We start from the raw sequence: 19,521 nt of genomic DNA, 5'->3' as shown, positions 1-19,521 counted from the left end.
TTTTCAAAAATGTATAATTCTGTTTCAAAAAAAAAAAATCTTTTATAAAAAGAGAATTTGATTTAAAACGACTAAGTGAATTGTTTCTTCTTTACAGAATGCCTCCAACAAGACATACTCGTGCCAACAGTGATCCTGAAGGCACCAACAACATCAATGATAACAATGACAACCAGAATGTCAACATAGGCCCAGTAGATCCTGCTGTGGCCCAATTAATTCAAATTTTGGCACAACAAACTGCTCATCTTACCCGACAACAGCAACATCAAGAAAGTTCTAGGGTAACTTTTAAAACTTTTCAGGCAGTTCATCCTCCAGAGTTTAAGGGCTCAGCAGATCCTGTTGCAGCCCAAACATGGCTAAAAGAAATGGAAAAGTGTTTTGAATTAGTTCCAGCAAGTGAGGACCAGAAAACAAAGTTTGCCAGTCATTACTTAAAGAATGAAGCAACGTATTGGTGGGAATCTGTGAAGAATATGGAAGGTACAGTTGAGATTACTTGGGAGAGGTTTAAGGAATTGTTTTTAGAAAAGTATTTTCCTAGGTTTCTTCAAGATCAAATGGAGTTGAACTTTTTAGAGCTGAAACAAGGAATTATGTCTGTGGTTGAATATGAGAATAAGTTTGCGGAATTGGCTAGGTTTGTGCCAACTTATGTAGAGACCGATAGGCAGAAAGCAAAAAGATTCCAACAAGGTCTGAAGCCTTGGATTAGGAGCAAGTTAGCTATTTTGCAATTAGAGACTTATGCGGCAGTGGTTGAGAAGGCAATGATTGCGGAGGCTGAAAACGAGTTGTTTCAGAAGTCTAAGGAGGATAAGAAGAGAAAGCCAGACAATAGAGAAGGGCCATCCCATCAGGGGAGGTTCCAGAAGAAAGGGAAATTTCAAGCAGGAAGGAGTTCCAATTTTAAGAAACAAAATATAGGCAGTAGTGGACAGGGTGGTCGTTTCATTATGGGAAATCAGGCCAATCAGCAGAGGTCTTCTATACCAGAATGCCAGATATGTGGCAAGAGACATGGAGGAGTGTGTAACAAGCCGAACATAGTGTGCTTTAAGTGCAACCAGAAAGGACATTATTCCAGAGAATGTCAGAATCAACCAGTGATAAGAGATCAGGTGAGTAAGAGCTCAACAAGTAAAGCTCCAGCTATAGGATATGCATGTTTCAAATGTGGGAAGCAAGGACATATGGCTAGGGATTGCAAAACATCAGCTCCAGTTAGTAATGCACTTAGAATCATGGGAACTGTTCCAGAAGTGAATGAGCCTCCTAGGGCAAGAGTCTTTGATATGTCAGTGAAGGATGCTATTCAGGATGCCGATGTGGTGGCAGGTACGCTTAACGTAAACTCTTTAAATGCCAAGGTGTTAATTGATTCCGGAGCCACTAGATCATTTATTTCTCAAGCTTTTGTTGATAAGTTGAATTGTCCAATTGAATTGTTGAATGAGGTTATGAATGTAAAGCTAGCTAATCAGGATCGTATTTCCGTGAACCAAGTTTGTCCTAATTGTGAAGTTGAGATTTTAGGAAATAAGTTTTGCGCCGACTTGATACCTTTCAAGTTGGGGGAATTTGATGTAATCTTAGGGATGGACTGGTTGTCTAAACATAGTGCGCAGATAGATTGTAAAAATAAGAAAGTAATACTAATGACACCAGACGACAAGGTAATAACGTTTAGAGGACAAAAGCAAGTAAAGAAGTTCTTAACCATGAGTCAAGCAAAGAGGATGTTACGTCAAGGATGCGAAGCCTATATTGCTTATGTAATTGATAAAAGTCAGGAACCAGTAAAACTTGAAAATATCCCTGTAGTGAAGGAATTTCCAGACGTGTTTCCGGATGAGTTACCAGGACTTCCTCCAGATAGAGAGATAGAATTTGCAATTGATTTAGCACCTGGAACGGAGCCGATATTCAAAGCCCCGTATAGGATGGCACCAGTAGAGATGAAAGAATTGGCGAAACAATTACAAGAGTTATTAGAAAAGGGAGTGATCAGACCGAGTGTATCCCCATGGGGAGCACCGGTGTTGTTTGTAAAGAAGAAAGATGGAAGTATGAGGTTATGCATAGATTACAGAGAGCTTAATAAGCTTACTATCAAGAATAGATATCCTTTACCCCGTATTGACGACTTGTTTGACCAGTTGAAAGGAGCAGAATATTTTTCTAAGATTGACCTTAGGTCAGGATACCATCAGCTCAAAATCAAATCTGAGGATATACCTAAGACAGCTTTTAGAACAAGGTACGGTCATTATGAATTTTTAGTGATGGCTTTTGGATTAACAAATGCACCAGCAGCTTTTATGGATTTAATGAATAGAGTCTTTAAGAAGTATTTGGACAAGTTTGTGATTGTTTTTATAGATGATATTCTGATATATTCTAAGACAGCTGAGGAGCACGCGGAACATTTAAGAACAGCCTTAGAGATACTAAGAAAGGAGAAGTTGTATGCAAAGTTTTCTAAATGTGAATTTTGGTTACAAGAAGTTCAATTTCTAGGACACATAGTGAGTCGGGAAGGAATCAAGGTAGATCCAGCAAAGATTGAAGCTATAATGAATTGGGAAAGACCAAAGACCCCCACAGAGATCAGGAGTTTCTTGGGGTTAGCAGGTTATTATAGAAGGTTTGTACAGGATTTCTCAAGAATTGCAACCCCACTGACTAAGTTAACTAGAAAGAATGAAAAGTTCATATGGAATGAGAAGTGTGAGGAAAGTTTTCAGGAGTTGAAGAAGAGATTAGTGTCAGCACCAGTATTGTCCCTTCCAGATGATCAAGGAAATTTTGTGATTTATAGTGATGCCTCTTATAAAGGATTAGGATGTGTATTGATGCAACATGATAAAGTTATTGCGTATGCGTCTAGACAACTTAAACCTCATGAACAAAAGTACCCCACTCATGACTTGGAGTTAGCAGCTATTGTATTTGCATTGAAAATATGGAGACACTATCTGTACGGAGAAAAATGTGAGATTTATACAGATCATAAAAGTTTGAAGTACATCTTTACCCAGAAGGAGCTTAACATGAGACAAAGGAGATGGCTAGAGTTGATTAAGGACTATGATTGTACGATTAAGTATCATCCAGGAAAAGCCAACGTTGTAGCGGATGCTTTAAGTAGAAAGGAGAGGTTAAACGTATTGACTGTGCCAGAGGAATTGTATAAAGAGTTCCAAAAGTTGGAAATCGAGGTAAGAATTCATGAACCATCAGAGATAGCGATGTATACCATGACCTTCCAACCAGAGCTATTAGAAAAGATTAAGAAGTGTCAGGAAGAGGTAATGGATCAGGATGTAAACAAGTTAGTAGGGGAGGAGTTATGTACACAGAAAGATGATCAAGGTATTCTTAGGTTTTCTTCCAGGATATGGATTCCACCGGTGACAGAGTTAAAGAATGACATATTGCAGGAAGCACACAATTCCAAATATTCAATTCATCCAGGCAGCACTAAAATGTATAGAGATTTAAAGGAGAACTATTGGTGGCCAGACATGAAAAGAGAGATTGCAGAATGGGTGAGTAAATGCTATACGTGTCAAAGAGTGAAAGCAGAACACCAAAGACCAAGTGGATTATTGCAACCTTTAGAGATTCCAGAATGGAAGTGGGAACATATTGCTATGGATTTCATTGTAGGATTACCAAGAACCAAAGCAAACCATGATGCCATATGGGTTATAGTGGACAGACTAACCAAGTCAGCTCATTTTCTTCCGATCAATGAGAGATTCTCTTTGGATAAATTAATTCATATGTACTTGAAAGAGATTGTAGTTCGTCATGGAGTCCCCGTATCCATTGTATCAGATAGAGATCCACGATTTAATTCGAGATTTTGGAAAACTTTTCAAGAATGCTTAGGCACTAAATTGAATATGAGTATGGCATATCATCCACAAACAGACGGCCAAAGTGAGAGAACTATTCAGACGATCGAGGACATGTTACGTGTATGTGCAATCGATTTCAAAGGCAATTGGGACGAACATTTACCTTTGGTGGAATTTGCATACAATAACAGTTATCACGCAAGTATTGGGATGCCTCCTTATGAAGCTCTTTACGGACGCAAATGTCGATCGCCAGTATATTGGGATGAAGTCGGAGAACGCAAAATACTTGGACCGGAATTAGTACAGCAAACAAAGGAAGTTGTCGAAATTATTCAGAAACGACTAATTGCAGCACAGAGTCGTCAACGAAATTATGCAGATCAATTCCGGAAGAACGTAGAATTTGAAGACGGAGAAGCAGTGTTACTGAAGGTGTCACCATGGAAAGGACTATCCAGATTCGGAAAGAAAGGCAAGCTTAGTCCCCGATACGTGGGGCCATTTGAAATCTTGAGGCGTGTAGGCCAAGTAGCATATGAATTGGCGTTACCCCCGCAAATGGAACACATTCATAACGTCTTTCATGTATCGATGCTTAAGAAGTATAATCCAGATTCGAAACATGTGATAGAGTATGAGCCGGTAGAACTCGAGGCAGATTTATCGTATGTAGAAAGGCCAGTGGAAATCCTAGATAGAAGAGAGAAGGTGTTAAGAAACAAGGTAGTTAACTTAGTAAGAGTGTTGTGGAGAAACCCGAAGGTTGAAGAGTCAACCTGGGAATTAGAAAGTGATATGCGTGAAAAATACCCTCATTTGTTCACCTAAGCGATTCTGAGGACAGAATCCTTTTAAGGGGGGGAGGATGTAACATCTGGGATTATCCGTGTAATTATTTGGATGATTAATGAATATTATATGAATTTTATGTGAATTTTTGTGAATTAATTGGTTCCTGTTCTATTAATTTTAGTTACGTATTTTTGATTAAATTTGAGGAATATCAATTTTTATATGCTCATTACAAAATATAGTTTAGTTAGATATTTTCATATCGATTTATGCATTGTTGTATGATTTTATATTTGATTTACAGATTTAATTACGTAAATTACATTTAATTATTAATTATTTTGATTTTACGAAAACCGTCAACCTGTAACGGTACCGAGATTTTACTTCTCGAAAATTTCAACAAAATTCACCTTTAGCCTAATTTGAATATTCCGGACACTTTTCATGTTTTGACTTTTTCGATCCGGAGTACGGTTTGTTCTAGAGCCGGTCCGGCGGAGTTTTTCGGTATTTTAAATTATCGATAATTATCTGGTTCTCTCGATAAACGTGAAACTAGATATTTTGATTCATCCTTATCTTGTAATAATTGCAGTGGGACCCGCATACTAATGACTGATTAAAAAGCCCCGTTTTGATAGTTATCTCGAAAACCGGTACCGATTGGACCTGTTTTATTAATATAAAGCTATTAAACATTGTATTTTCGTGTCATATATGATCCAAAGGGGTATTAATTTTTCATAACTATAAATAGCCTTAACCGCACCTTAATTCATTGGGGAAATCATAATCTCAGTTAAACACGGGTTTATCGAGAGAGTGTTCTTCGCGTTCTTGGATTCAAACAAGGATTTGGAAGCGTTATCGGACTCGGATTTTTGCGATTAAGCACTCAAATCGAAGGTTTTGAGGAGTAGAAGCTGATTTTGTCATCAAAAACATCAAGAGATTAGCAGGTGAGGAGAGATTTAAGGTTTTTAATTCGAAATAATTAAGATTAAATTAGGACTTTTTGATTTTGAAGTTGTTTATGTAATTTCTTGATGGTATGTTGTAGAGGACTGAATTGTGATCATTTTGGTATATCATATGCTTGATTTGGAGTTCAATAACATAGTTAATTTTAAGTTTAATTATCGAATTCAAAAACTAGGGTTTATAATTCGTATGAATGTTCTTAATTGAGAATTAGGGTTTTCTTAATCACTGAGTCTGGATGAAATTGAAGGTTACTAGCATGTTTGTTACGTTGTAAGGAGTCGATTGATGCTTAGAAATCAACCGTGGGATTGCTGGAAGTGCTCGCCGGAGTCTGGGGAAACGGTCCGCCGGCGGCGGACTGTTCTTCAGTCTTTTCCGAGCATTTCACTGAGTTATTGCAACAATTGATCACGAGAACACGTTCACGGAAGTTAGACGACCATATCTGCACGTTTTGGTAGCTGTCAGTGGCCGGGAACGTCGATTCCGGCGAATCAGAGGGGCGGCGGCGGAAAATTTCCGTTTAGCCCCCTGATTTATGAAGACAGTGAAGTTTTAGTACTGTAGTTTCATTTCTTACAATTTGACCCCTGCTCCAAGTTTCCAAATTTACGTTTTAAACCCTGGACTTTCAAAATTATTTAAAAAGTATTATTTATTTAATTTTATTTCGCAAATCATTTATTTTAATTTCAAAAAAAAAATAGTTTTAATTATTTATTAATTCAAAAATAATTCTGATTTAATTTATTAATTAATTTTAATTAGTAATTAATTTTTATAATTAGTCAATTAATTTAAATGTTAATTGATTAATTGTTTTAATGAATTATTAATTAATTTTAATTGATTTATTAATTAGATTTAATTATTTTTAAATGATTTTAAAATTCCGAAAAATAGTTTCGAGCTTTGAAATATTATTCTAAAATATGTTTGAAGCTTGTTAATTGATTTCAAATGATTTCGGACTTGATTTCGAGTATCCAAAATTGATTATTTATTTATAAAATGATTCTTTGACCCGTTTTAATTCCGAAAAATGTTTCAAAATCCATATCAAATGCCAGAAAAATCCTTTTGACTTCAAACCTTCTTTGAAAAATGAATTTCATTGAATATCTTATGTGATACGTGTTATGTGATATCTGATTGATGTGTTACGTGTCTACATGAACATTATAGGATTGTTTTGACATATCTTTTGATCCGTAAGTCGGATTTAAATGAAACGAAGGGTAGTTAGGAACTCGTTGCGAAGGTGTGATAATAAGAATAGTATGAGATCATATATTGATAGATGATTGTTGTGATTAGCAGAAGAAACGAGGCGTAGAAAGGAAAAGCAAGTGGTGATAGAGTAGTATAGCGAGCAAGCGTAGTTGAAACTTGAGATCAGCTATATAAGGCAAGTTCCTTGATACTTTCCTCCAATTATATACTGTATCTGTTGTGATTATTTAGTGAGCTTTCTGATTAAGCCTGTGACCTATTGAATTATAGCATGGATTATTTGTCCTATTGATTCTTGAACCTTCAACCAGATTCCTTGAATTATAATATGGATTATTTACCTCATTGATTATTGAACCTTTGACCAGATTCTTTGATATCTGCTACGAAACCTATTTCAATTGTAAACCTTCAATCGTTAAAACTTCTAAATGATTTCCACAAGAACCTAATTTCATTTCAAAAACATACCCTCGATACCTCAACCAGTTATCAATCACCCATCTTTCAGACTTTAACCAGTTGATCAACACCAATGACGTCTATTATGACATATACCTTACAGTTGTTTGTTTCCTTCCATAAACCCAAGTTTCTTGATCTTAGAAGCATTCATTTATACTTGGATCCTTTTTGTGAACCTAGAATCCTTCTTCATATAAACACTAAACTTTGATATGCTTTGCCATCCAGTTATGCAATGTCTGATTCTTTGATAAACCCTGAAGTTGTTTCTCATTCCTCCTTTGAAATACATCTGAGACACTTTGAATAGTGGTCTGCTTCTGCTTCAAAATTTATTTATGATATTGGTGTTTCTATTTTATTGAATAATATTGTTGATCATCTTGATTGTGATAGAATTAGATAGTTTTCTAAACTTGGACCAAATGAGTGGTCAGACCAGATGAGTGGTCGCTTTAGGCCAATGTGTGCCTTGGATCCAGTAAACGAGCATGGTGGGACCTGCTCGGGGTTAGTGTCTGACTGATCAGCAGCCTAACCTTTGATTTTTAAAAATAAATTTAATATCCAATTCTAATTGATACTCTAAAAGAAAAACAAATCTTGATATTGAGATTGATTCCATTAGACACTGGTTTCTTTCAGCTTATGATTAATATTTTAAATGGATATTGTTATACTTGCTGAGCTGGTTAGCTCACTCTTGCGGTATTTTATGTTCTTTCCAGTGAAGGCAGAGAAAGTTGGTAACGATGACCCTCAGGCTAGTGGTAAGGCCAGGATTCCAGGCTAGGAGATGAAGAGAGCTATCAGCAGCGCCTGGCTTTTTATATACATCTACTAGTTTGAATAACGAGACACAAATGATGTGTAATCTTGTAAGAATTAAGTTTATATTTTGGGATTTGGGTTTGTAATAATTAAAGTTATGTTGTGGCTTGTTTTATACTTTAACCTGTTGCGATCCATGGACAATTAAGGGTCACTGCATATATTATAGTAATTACAGGTTTATGTTATGGTGTGGACCCCAAACTTCTGACCCGGGTTTGGAGGGCGCCACATCTTCCCCTGGATGTTGCACAATGACCACCATGTTGCAAGTCTCTTTCACAAACTTTATCAGGATTTTTCCCTTGGCCTTAGTTTCAGGTTCCTCCTCTATCTCCACTTGCTTGTAATAACTCTCTGGGATGTCTCCATCCATTTGTTAGACTCCCTTGCAGGCTTTCACTACAGATTTCAAAGCCCTACTATAGCATGAATCGGCCTGACATCCTCGCACACAACCTACCCCGTTGGGGGTTGGGAACTTCATTGATAAGTGGTAGATCGAGGTTACGATCCGCATGTCCCTTAAGATAGGTCTGCCCAGGATCCCGTTATAGGAGATGTCCTCATTTACTATCATGAACTCTATGACTTGAATGGTAGCCAGTGGTTCCACCCCAAGGGTGATTGGGAGTCTTACCCTTCCAACAATTTGGACAGCATTTCCTGTGAAACCATATAATTCGTTATAGCAGGCCATCATGTCTTTGTCTGCCATTTTCATTCTTTGGTATGCACTCTAGGCCAGGATGTTGACAGAGCTTCCGTTGTCGACAAGAAGTCTGTGTACATTGACATTTCCAATCACGGCTGTTACTACCAGGGCATCGCTATAAGGATGGTGTACCGTGCGTGCATCCTCCTCAGTAAAGGTAATGTCCATGGTCTCCCCTTTGAACATTTTGGGAGGCCTTTCAGACAGATAGCACACATTGGTTAAGGGTGGCCCTCGGGCTTCCCTTACATATCTCCTCATAGCACTGCATCCCTGGCCTCCCACGAAGGGTCCTCCGATGATTGTTCGTACACTGCCAGCCCGAGTATTGCGGTTTGCTCCCTGGCCATTTGCCCTTTTGGCCTTCTTCTGCTTGTACTTTTTAGCCTCTTGGGCTACAAATTCCGTCAGGTACCCGGTTCTGATAAGGTGTTCTATGTGGTCTTTAAGATGAACACACTCCGTCGTGTCATGCCCATTTAAGTCATGGAAAGCACAATATTTCCCCTGGTCTTTCTTCCCAGGGGGTCTGTTTCGAAAGGGCTTCCGGAAGAGTCTCGCCTTGTCTCCAACCTCGAAAATATGATCTATGGAGGCTGTCAGAGGCGTGTATTCATGGTACCTTGCTTCTCTTGTCTTCCTCATCGTTAGCCTTGACTTGTCGAAGCCCTGTGTGCTGGTTGTGTTCACAATAATGGGTGAAGTCTTGCGATCTCGGCTTGAAGGCTTCTCACCCGTAGGCCTTACGTAGGGGTTCCTCTTATAGGTGTTCCTCTTTTCTGGGCTGTAAGACCTCTCCCTCTTATTTTGCCAGCTGCTACGGCTTTCAGACTTCGACTCCTTTTTAAGCTTGGTTAGAGATTCCTCGATCACCTTATGGGGCTCTGCCCTAGCAAAGAAGTCAACCAGGGTTTCGGGCTCCCGCCCTTGCAGCTCCTTCCAGAAGTCTGTTCCAGGCCTTACCCATGCTATCAAGAAATTCTTCAGGGTTTCCTTTGATGTTGGCCTGACACGGGGCACCTCTGAGTTGAATCGTTTGAAGTACCCTCTTAACGTCTCGTGTTCCTTCTGCTTAATATTAGCTAGAGTGTTGGTAGGTGGGGCATAAGTAACAGAAGCCCTGAATTGTCCCACAAACAGCTCGCTCATTTTCCTCCAAGTGCTGATAGAATTAGCAGGAAGCCTCTTGAACCAGTGGTGAGCGTCATCCCTGAGGGTTGCAGCCAATAAGCGACATTTTGTGAGGTCTGGAATCTGGTAGACCTCCATCTCAGTGTCAAACCGGCTAAGATACTCCACGGGATCCGTGGTTCCGTTAAATCACAGGTCGCCAACCCCCCTGTAGATACGCGGAAGGGGTGACTCCCTAACCCTCTTAGTGAAGGGTGACTTGACGGTAAGCTCGGCTTTCGATTTCTTATCGGCCTTCACCTTCTTTTGGGCTTCCAGCAGCACCTCCATCTTGCACTTATCATCCCCATCATCAAATGCAACCTCATAGTCACCATTGAGGGGTTGATCTTTCTTCTTGCTTACTTCCTCATCATTGTGTGACCCTGAGCTTTCCTCATCATCATGAATGGAGATAACTTTCGACGACCTTTGGTTTTTGTCCTTTGACCGAGCTTCAGACACAGGCTTCTCTTGTCTTTGGCTGGGAGGAGCCCTGCGTTGCGAGCCTTCAGGTACATCCCCGTTAGGGGCCTTGTTGCCAAGCCTGTGCCGCAAGTCCTGCTCGGTCAGTTTCCTTCCAAGGCGGTCGAACACACTAGCAGCCTGTGAGTGTTCTTCATCATCCATCTCGGGGTTAGCTTCGTTCTCAGGGTTGTCACCTTCCTTCCTACTGCCTTCTCCATCAAAATCTAGCTTGGTGGGAGTCACCTTGCTAGCCTTTTTCGACCTTGCTGACTTTCTTTTCAAGGAGGCAATCCTCCGACTCATCCTCTTTATTTTTGCCTTCATCTCCTCGCGTGTTAATTCCCCGCTCGGAACGTCGCTTTCACCTTGCGTAGCGCATTCCGGCGTCTTGGGATTTTCTTTGTTTTCGGGAATTTCTGACATCTCTCCTCTCTAAGATCAGTAATCCCCTCCTTCTAGCGCCAAAAAGTGTTGTGAGAAGAATTGATACAACACCCCCAGAACCGTATAGCACAATTATAGGGATATCTATTACAACTACGAAAATCACGGCTAGCTCTTAGGGGCTACCGTTAACATGAACTAAAGAAAAACGAATGTGTTTAAGGGCTGAGCTTGCAAAGAACCAAACAACAAGGCCGGAATTATGGAATTCCGTCTTGCGATTGCCCGGAAATGTACGTCACAAAGGTTACACGTGCCCCTCTTTAGAGTGTAGAACTCGTGAGTTTATGAATCCGAATCTGATCCCTTTGCAAGGTGCCTACATACCCTATATTTATAGGGATCAAGCCCATGTAGTTCTCGATTTAGGACTCTAAAGAGATAAGCTCTTATCCCCTCTAGTTTAGGATAAAACAACCTTCTTTCAGTAGTTATCTAGCGGCATCCCACTCCAAGTAGGTCACTTGAAGCCTTCATCTTGCATGATTATCCGAATATTCATGAATTATCTTCCCTCGATTATCATTATCTCCATAATTGGTGTATTTATCCTTTAATTCGTAGATAAATAATAGCTGATATACTTCCAATTCGTCCTCCTAGAAACAAGGAAGAAGAGTCATGCTCGGAGTCTGCCTGCTGTTCTGCCCAGGCGGCGGAAGCCCTGCCAGCGGCATCCCCTAACTGCAGCCCTGTGACTGCAAGCCAGGATGCACTTAGTGGTAACCCCTAGTAGAGGTAACCCCTAAAGCGCTTTCAGGTGCAACCCCATCCTGATAGCAGCCTCCATTATGCTTCCAGTGCAAGTCCGTGTACCTTCTTGTATGCCTTCTGTGATCCACCCAGCCATAGTGAAGCCCAATACCATTCACCAAATAACTCCAGTAAACCCAGATAAAGCCCAAATAATATGATGGGCTGTAAAATAAGCCCAGGGAGATTTTATGGCACAACAATATATATATATATATATATATATATATATATATATATATATGTATGTATGTATTCAACAACGTACAAATCGCATGTCTACAGAATCGTATCCCCGTTTACTACGGCATTCAAGTGACAGTTACTACACAAATGTTTCCCCAAAAAAACTCCCCCAAAATCAAACCCGATATTCTTATTAGATAAAAAGGGAAGCGAAGAACGGTAGAGGAGTACATCAGAAGCATTGTGATAAGTGTCTACCACTCCAATATTGCTGTGAAACCAAGGGATGAGTTCAGGTCAGTTTCGATCAGTTTGAGTTGTAAACAAGTAAAATGCTAATCCATCTTGTACTTCAATTGTTTTCATGTTTCTGTGTTTCACAATTCGCACTTGCATGTCAGTTTAAAGTGATAAATCGTTGGGTGATTGATGTTTTGCTTGTCCTTAATATATTTGTAGACAGTATCATTGTGAATTTGTTTGTGGGTATTGTTCTTTAGTTTGATTTGCATGTTGTAGACTGTAGAACTATACGAAAATGTACCTTGGGTGTTTATCTTCAATGTATCTTTTTGACTCGTTTCTTGGTTTGATTTGAGATTTGGGAGACAATGTTATTATAGTCTATATTGTCGTGCCGTTGTTATATCAAGTTTTAGATTCGTTGCTTGGTAAATAGGTGTATGAATTTGGGAAATTGGTTTATTTATGCCCCAGAAGACTGTGTAATTTGTTTTTAGGGGTTTCTTATTGTACTGGGGAGCGACCCCGATTTTGCTAAATTTAATTATGTGTCTTATAATTTATACCATAGATCTTTTGTGTTGTTTGGAAATGAACTAGTGATAAGTAGTTGTAAGTGTCTTCTAATAACTTAAATGTTGTTACATAATGTTGCAGCAAGAAGGAGGAGTGCACGTCTCATTGAGAGTCTGAAAGGATATCTTCGATATTGATTTATTTTGGCATTTATTAAATAAACGTAAAATTTAAATCACCTAGATCCTCCCAATAGGACATTTAATTTAAATGATTATTTCTAAGTGAAAGGTTAATTTTAGCAAGTGATTTGAAAAATGATTTCCGTGTCAAAATATTTTCAAAAAGATTTTTATGCAATAACCATGCTGAGGAATATCGCTACTCTACGATTTTCTCTTTCTTACTATTGCAAAATTAAATTGACATGAAGATGGGAAAAATGATTTTCACATGTTGACATTCTTTAAAAGCTTCATGTAACATTATTTTCAAAATCTAGTATTTAAAGTAATTTATTCCCTATTTTATCAATTTCTTAATTTTCGGGATAAATTAACTTTAATTACTCAAAAATAAATCATTCTCTCCAAAAATCATTTTTCATCCAAAATAAAGGTTTACTCCTACATCTCATTAATATTTGGCCTTACAAATATTAATATCGGTTTTTATAACCGTGTAAAATATTTTCTCTTCGGTGTCTCAAATTACTCATTTTTTTTAGAAAAATATTTTAATACTTAGAATGCTTTCCAAATTATCAAACTCATGATTTATCATGAATCTCAATATTCTAAGTATTTTGGTTTCAAAAATTAGTCAAGAGTCTACTCGTTTCGACCAAATACTAATTTTTCCGGTTTTCACATATTTCCTTATTTATCGAAGGAAATTTATTTAAATACTCAAATATACTTCCCAACGCTCCAAACTATTTTATCTTTGAGCTAGGGAATATATTTATAGTATTTATTCAAGTCAAATTTTTTGTCTAAATCTGTTTATAAATTGTCAAAAGAATTTTCGTATTTTATCGTATACCGTAAAGCGGTTTTTATCGTTTTAATTCTGGATAAAATACTTATACTTGCAAGAATGACTCGAAACTTTGGGGATGTCAATTTTATATGTATAGGCATGTTAGGTAAAAGTTTCGTAATTTTTCGAGAATCTTCGTTTCGTTGCATTTTTCTGTCTGTGGTCTCGAACTTCGAGTGAGCGTTTGACCTAGATAACTTTGACTAAAAATCACCAAACTTGGCAGGATGCCATTTTACAATATTTGGAGATTTATCATATTTTTGGTTGAATTTATTGAAGACTTTCGGAATTTCATCATATTTATTAAACGATACGTGATACGCATTTAATTACAAAACCGAAGCGATTCTATAGTTTAATATTATTTCAAATCTGATGAGAATAGTGGCATGTGCTTGAATTCCCCACCAACCATCAAACTTGGCCACATCTCTCTCAATCTCACCATACACTTACATTTAATCTAAACCCTCCATTCTACCTAATCCCTCCTATAAATAAACCCCCACCCCCACCCATTTCTCTTAAGCTAAAAGCCATAGAAGTGCTGAGATTTTTGAAGTATACACTCTCTCTTTTCATCTACAAATACTTCTTCTCTAAAACCTCCATTCTTATATATATATATACATATATACACAAGGTTTTAGTTATATAAGCTTTTGTTCATCCAACCAAGCTTTGTCTCACCACTTTAGCTTTTTAACCACTACCATCTTGCCTCCCGAAGGGCTGCCCAAATTTGTCCATGTGCTTATAGTCCTACCGAACCTCCAGCGAATTTTTCCGGCGAACTTTCCGATCGTTCTCGTAAGTGGTAATATTTTTAGCTTCATCCGTGTCTTAACCGACCATTTTATTTATACAAGAGCTCGTTATTATCATCGATCTACTCTTTACAAAATCTCTTCATCTCATATCTATAATAAAAGGGATTTCTTTTTTCGAACAAAATTACATACACGAACTAAAAGATTCGTTATATTCGAAATATACTAACACGAACTAAAGTTTTGTGATATATTTGAGATTTATTATACAAGAACAACTTCTATAACATACGATCTAATTTTCTCTCAAATATATATTACAAACGAACTTCGATTCGTAGTATTTTGTATACGAACTAAAGTTTCGTTATACACCTTGAAAAAGAGGATTATATTTGACGACGGTCAAATCGATTGTAATAAAGCTTGATCTAATTCCCTACTAGCACCTTGTGTTCCGTTGGAAAGGAAACGATCTAAAAAGTTATTTATTTCTTTAACGTTTATTTAGCACTTATCTTGCCAACTAATCTAATCTAACTTTCCGCGATTAACTTCTTATTGTTGCCTGGTTAACATCCTACTAGCCCCTTTAGCGCTCCATGGGAACAATAACTGGATAGGCCTACTATACGTATTTATATACTTTCTGCACTTTATAGTTGTTATTATTAGAAGTGTATAAATATTGTATTGTTGGTTTTGCGGAAATATTATTGGCTTGTGCTAAAGTTAAAGAAACTCTCCTCTCTCTACGAACTTTAATTGATTTAATCTAGTCTCGAAAGACTATATAAAAGAGAAGAGTTATATTGAAAAGAAGCATAGACTTCTCGATTATATTACTTCGAAAATAGACGTATTTTCATATACGAAGTAATAATATAAGTCTTGCGCCATCGAGCCTAAATAGACTTAAAACTCCGAATATATTTTATTCGATCTACACGGAGTTTATAAATACAAGTATTCTCTGATTTTTCAAGATCGTATATTTATCAAAGAAAGAATACTTTTACTCCACACATATATCATCTTTTATTTGGAGTAAGATATAACGTATACTTCGATTTAACATTTATCATTCGAAAAGTATATAAGTTATAAATATTCTTTGTTGAATATTATTACACTCGGCCTAGACATTTCAAGTCCAAAACTCTTTTTATAAACCCAAGTTATTTGTCGTAGATATTGTTTTCTGAATTTTGTAGTGAGGAAAAGTGAAGTGAGGTGATCTCGTTTCAAGACCCAAGTCCTAGGCATGCTAACAGGGAGTTAGTCGTCTTTGCACCGTGAGGAAGAGGAAAGACCCAAGACCTAAGACCTTAGTCCAAGACCCGCAAAAGTTTAGAAGTTCAAAGACTACACCCGGGGTACAACGACTTTGAGGAGGTGACGGGGAGTTACGCTCCAAGACGAGTCTTGTAAGTTTACATTTATAGTGAGGAGGTAACGAGAAGTTACGCTCCAAGATATATTTGTAAAGGCTTCTCCGCCTACTGTAAAGGAGTATCTTTATAGTAGAGAAAATCTCGAGTCTGGGGAGGAGCTCGGGGACTGGAGTAGGGGTGAGTGGACTCCTTAGGTTGAGTTAGCCACTGCGAACCAGGATAAATCCTTGTGTGTGGTACTTCACTTTCTCTGCTCTTTGCTTCCGCACATATATACTGCTCATACTCTCGACACAAGTTTTAAAAAGGGGATAAACTTTTTATTACACCGCATAAATTTTTAAATTGGTGATTAAGCTATTCAACCCCCCCTTCTAGCTTAATTATCCTCGTATCGGACCTAACAATTGGTATCAGAGCAGTTACTTTTAAACGTGCTATTTGAAATTACAAGCACAAGAAAAAGTAGATCCGGCATGTGATAAGTGGATTTTATATCCACTTGGAAGCCTTCGTTTTGACTTAAATGGATGATCTAGCCTCAAGCTTTTGATGTTTTTGATATGTTTTAGTGTTGTGATGTGTAGGTTTCTTGGGATGTGCGAGTCAAAAGTTATGGACAAAGAAGAGGGCTGCTGAATTGGCGCACATGCCCCAAATCTGGCGCACATGCCCCAAATCTGGCGCACCCGCCCCACAATCTGGGCACGAATTTAGGCCCGTTTTGCCCGTTTCTGATCCGTTTGAAGGCCCGATCGCTGGGGAAGTTAAAGAAAAGCTTGGGGGACTAAAAACATAACCTAGAATCATTTCAAGGAGCACGTGACGGCTACGGAGAAGATCAAGATCGAATTTCATACTTTTACTTTTGTAATTCTTCGAAGTAGGCGTAACTTTGGATGCTCGTTTCGGATTTTTTTCTAAACTCTTATTCTCGTACTTTGAGTTTGTTTTTCCTATTCAGTACCATGTTTACTCTTATTCCCATGATGATGAGAAGTTCGAGTATGAACTAATCATTATCGTGGGATTCTAGCGGATTTATATATGGATTTTAGTAGTTGATTTGCCTTATTTATTTGTGTGATGAATGTTTGATTTCTTCGTATTGGGTGTGCTTATTCGTCTTGGATGCGTAGCTAACATCTTAGATTGTGTGTTAATCTTTATTGAAGCGACAGTGGATATATTGATTTAGAACTTGCCATGCGAACATAGGATTATGTATTCGATATACATGATTAGTGGTGTGATTTTACCCATCTTGCATCGCCCTATGTAACCTTGTTAGATAACTTGTTCTTCAACCGTTATGTTTTCAAATTCTATAGACATATAGGGTCTAAGCATAATTGGTGTCTTTTTACCTTTTATCTTAATTGTGGATGTGGAACAGTATGGTGCACGTATAACGACAGTTAGCGTGTATCAGTTTTGTGTTATCTGATTAGTTATCAACCATCACATATCGATAACGCATAAATATGAATGAAGTATACAATGAAGTTAGAAACCCATGTTTTATTCTCAATAGTCATCCAGTTAATCATTAGTTATAATTCGACTTTAATTAGTTAATTTAGATAAAACCATCCAAATCGTTATTTGTCTAAGCATTGAATAATAATCATACATTGGTGCATAAGTGCATATTTCTGAATACACCAGTCTCTGTGGGAACGAACTGAAATTGATTCTATACTACTTGTGACCACGTACGCTTGCGTGATTTTGTGCGAACAAGTTTTTGGCGCTGCTGCTGGGGACTCGGTGTTATATTTTAGTTTATGTGCTTGTCATCAGTGGTCGTTAAAGTTCAGTGACTTGGATTCTTTTCTCACTTATTTCGTTTGTGTGTGTTTCAGGTACTTGAGCGACGTGTAGGCGAACACGTTCTCAGGCCCGTAAAGAAGCATTGGCAAAAGCAGAAACGATAGTGAGCACTACAATGGGCGACCAACCACCAGTACCACCAGTTGATCGTGATACTAAGGCTCTTAAGGCTTTCTCTGAGCCTAAAATCAATGATATTCAGTCAAGCATTGTCAGGCTAGCGATCGAGGCCAACACTTTCGAGATCAGACCGAGCACTATTCAGATGGTACAGAACTCAGTGCAGTTTGGGGGTTCGTCGACAGAGGATCCTAATATGCATATTCGGGATTTTATTGAGATCTGTGACACTTTCAAGTTCAATGGTGTTACTGACGAGGCCATCAAATTGAGGCTGTTCCCATTTTCTCTGAGGGATAAAGCTAAGAGATGGTTGCATTCTCTTCCTGCAGGATCTTTTACGACGTGGGAGATCCGGCTCAAAAATTTCTTACTAAGTTCTTCGCTATGGCCAAAACAGCTGCAATCAGGAATGCTATCACTCAATTCTCTCAGCTATATGGTGAAACTTTATGTGAAGCTTGGGAACGCTACAAAGAGATGCTTCGAAAGTGCCCACATCATGGGATGCCTAATTGGATGGTTATCAATTGCTTCTATAATGGCTTGGGTCCTCAATCGAGGCCAATGCTCGATGCAGCATCAGGTGGAGCCCTGTGGGCTAAGAGCTATAATGAGGCTTATGAGTTGATCGAGATGATGGATGCAAATGAATATCAGAATCCGACTCAGCGTCTTCATCGGGGCAAAGCAGCAGGAATTTTAGATGTTGATGCGACTACAGCTCTAACTGCTTAGCTTAAGGCTCTTACTATGAAGGTGGGTTCTTTGGCAAATCTGGGAAATCAGCAGCCACCTTCAGTTTGCGAGCTTTGTGCTGGTGCACATTCTTCTGATCAGTGTGCCATATCTAGCGAGTCAGCTCAGTTTGTGAGCAATTTTCAGAGATCTCAGCAGCCAGCTCCGGCTACTTATCACCCGAATAATCGAAATCATCCAAATTTCAGCTGGAGCAATAATCAGAACTTCATGCCACAACAGCAACAACAGTTTCAGCAGCAAGGATCTAGACCTTTTAACCCTTCTGGTTTTCAACAACAGTTTGCACCGAAGCAGCAATTCCATCCACCTGGATTCCAGCAACAAAATAATGGGGTGGCTGGACAGTCTTCCAATGAAAGATCAGAATTGGAAGAATTAAGACTAATGGTTAAAAGCCAAGCGGTGTCAATCAAGACTTTGGAGAACCAGATTGGGCAGATTGCTAACGTGTTGATAAACAGACCACAAGGAACCTTTCCTAGTGATACCGAGGCCAATCTGGGCAAGAAAGAGATGAAGGAACAGGTACAGGCTGTCACCTTGAGGTCCGGAAAGGTTACGAAGGAAAAAGAATCAGCAACAGAGCGAAACAAGGAAGAGAGTGATCAACAGGTTAAAACACCCATGCTCTCATCTGAGTCTGATAGTGGAAAAACTTTTGTTGAAGCTGACAAGGATGAAATCAACGAGGAAGCAAGCAAGGAATCAGCCGAGAAGTCTAGTCCTAAAGCTGATATTGGGGTCAAGCAAGTATATCCACCTCCCCCTTTCCCGAAGAGACTTCAGAAGCATAAGCTCGACAAACAATTCGCTAAATTTCTAGAGGTTTTCAAGAAATTACAAATCAACATACCTTTTGCGGAGGCTCTAGAACAAATGCTGAGTTATGCTAAATTCATGAAAGGTATTCTATCTTAGAAACT

The 19,521-nt window shown here is 38.4% G+C and overlaps 1 protein-coding gene and 1 non-coding gene across 2 annotated transcripts; both read right to left on the bottom strand.

Annotated features, from left to right (window-relative positions):
- Window positions 1-8,919: 8,919 nt before the first annotated feature.
- Window positions 8,920-10,044, bottom strand: LOC135150467 (uncharacterized). Its single transcript, XM_064086776.1, has one exon. It carries the CDS (start codon window positions 10,042-10,044, stop codon window positions 8,920-8,922), a length of 1,125 nt encoding a protein of 374 aa, XP_063942846.1.
- Window positions 10,045-18,238: 8,194 nt separating this feature from the next.
- On the bottom strand, window positions 18,239-18,345 carry LOC135150924 (small nucleolar RNA R71). The gene has a single exon (XR_010289385.1). It is a non-coding gene; the product is annotated as a small nucleolar RNA R71 (small nucleolar RNA).
- Between the last annotated feature and the right edge of the window lie 1,176 nt (window positions 18,346-19,521).

Source organism: Daucus carota, chromosome 2, assembly GCF_001625215.2.
Source record: "Daucus carota subsp. sativus chromosome 2, DH1 v3.0, whole genome shotgun sequence".
Lineage (NCBI taxonomy): Eukaryota > Viridiplantae > Streptophyta > Magnoliopsida > Apiales > Apiaceae > Daucus > Daucus carota.
The sequence above is the reverse complement of the archived record's forward strand: the minus strand, read 5'-3'. Positions and strand labels throughout refer to the sequence as shown.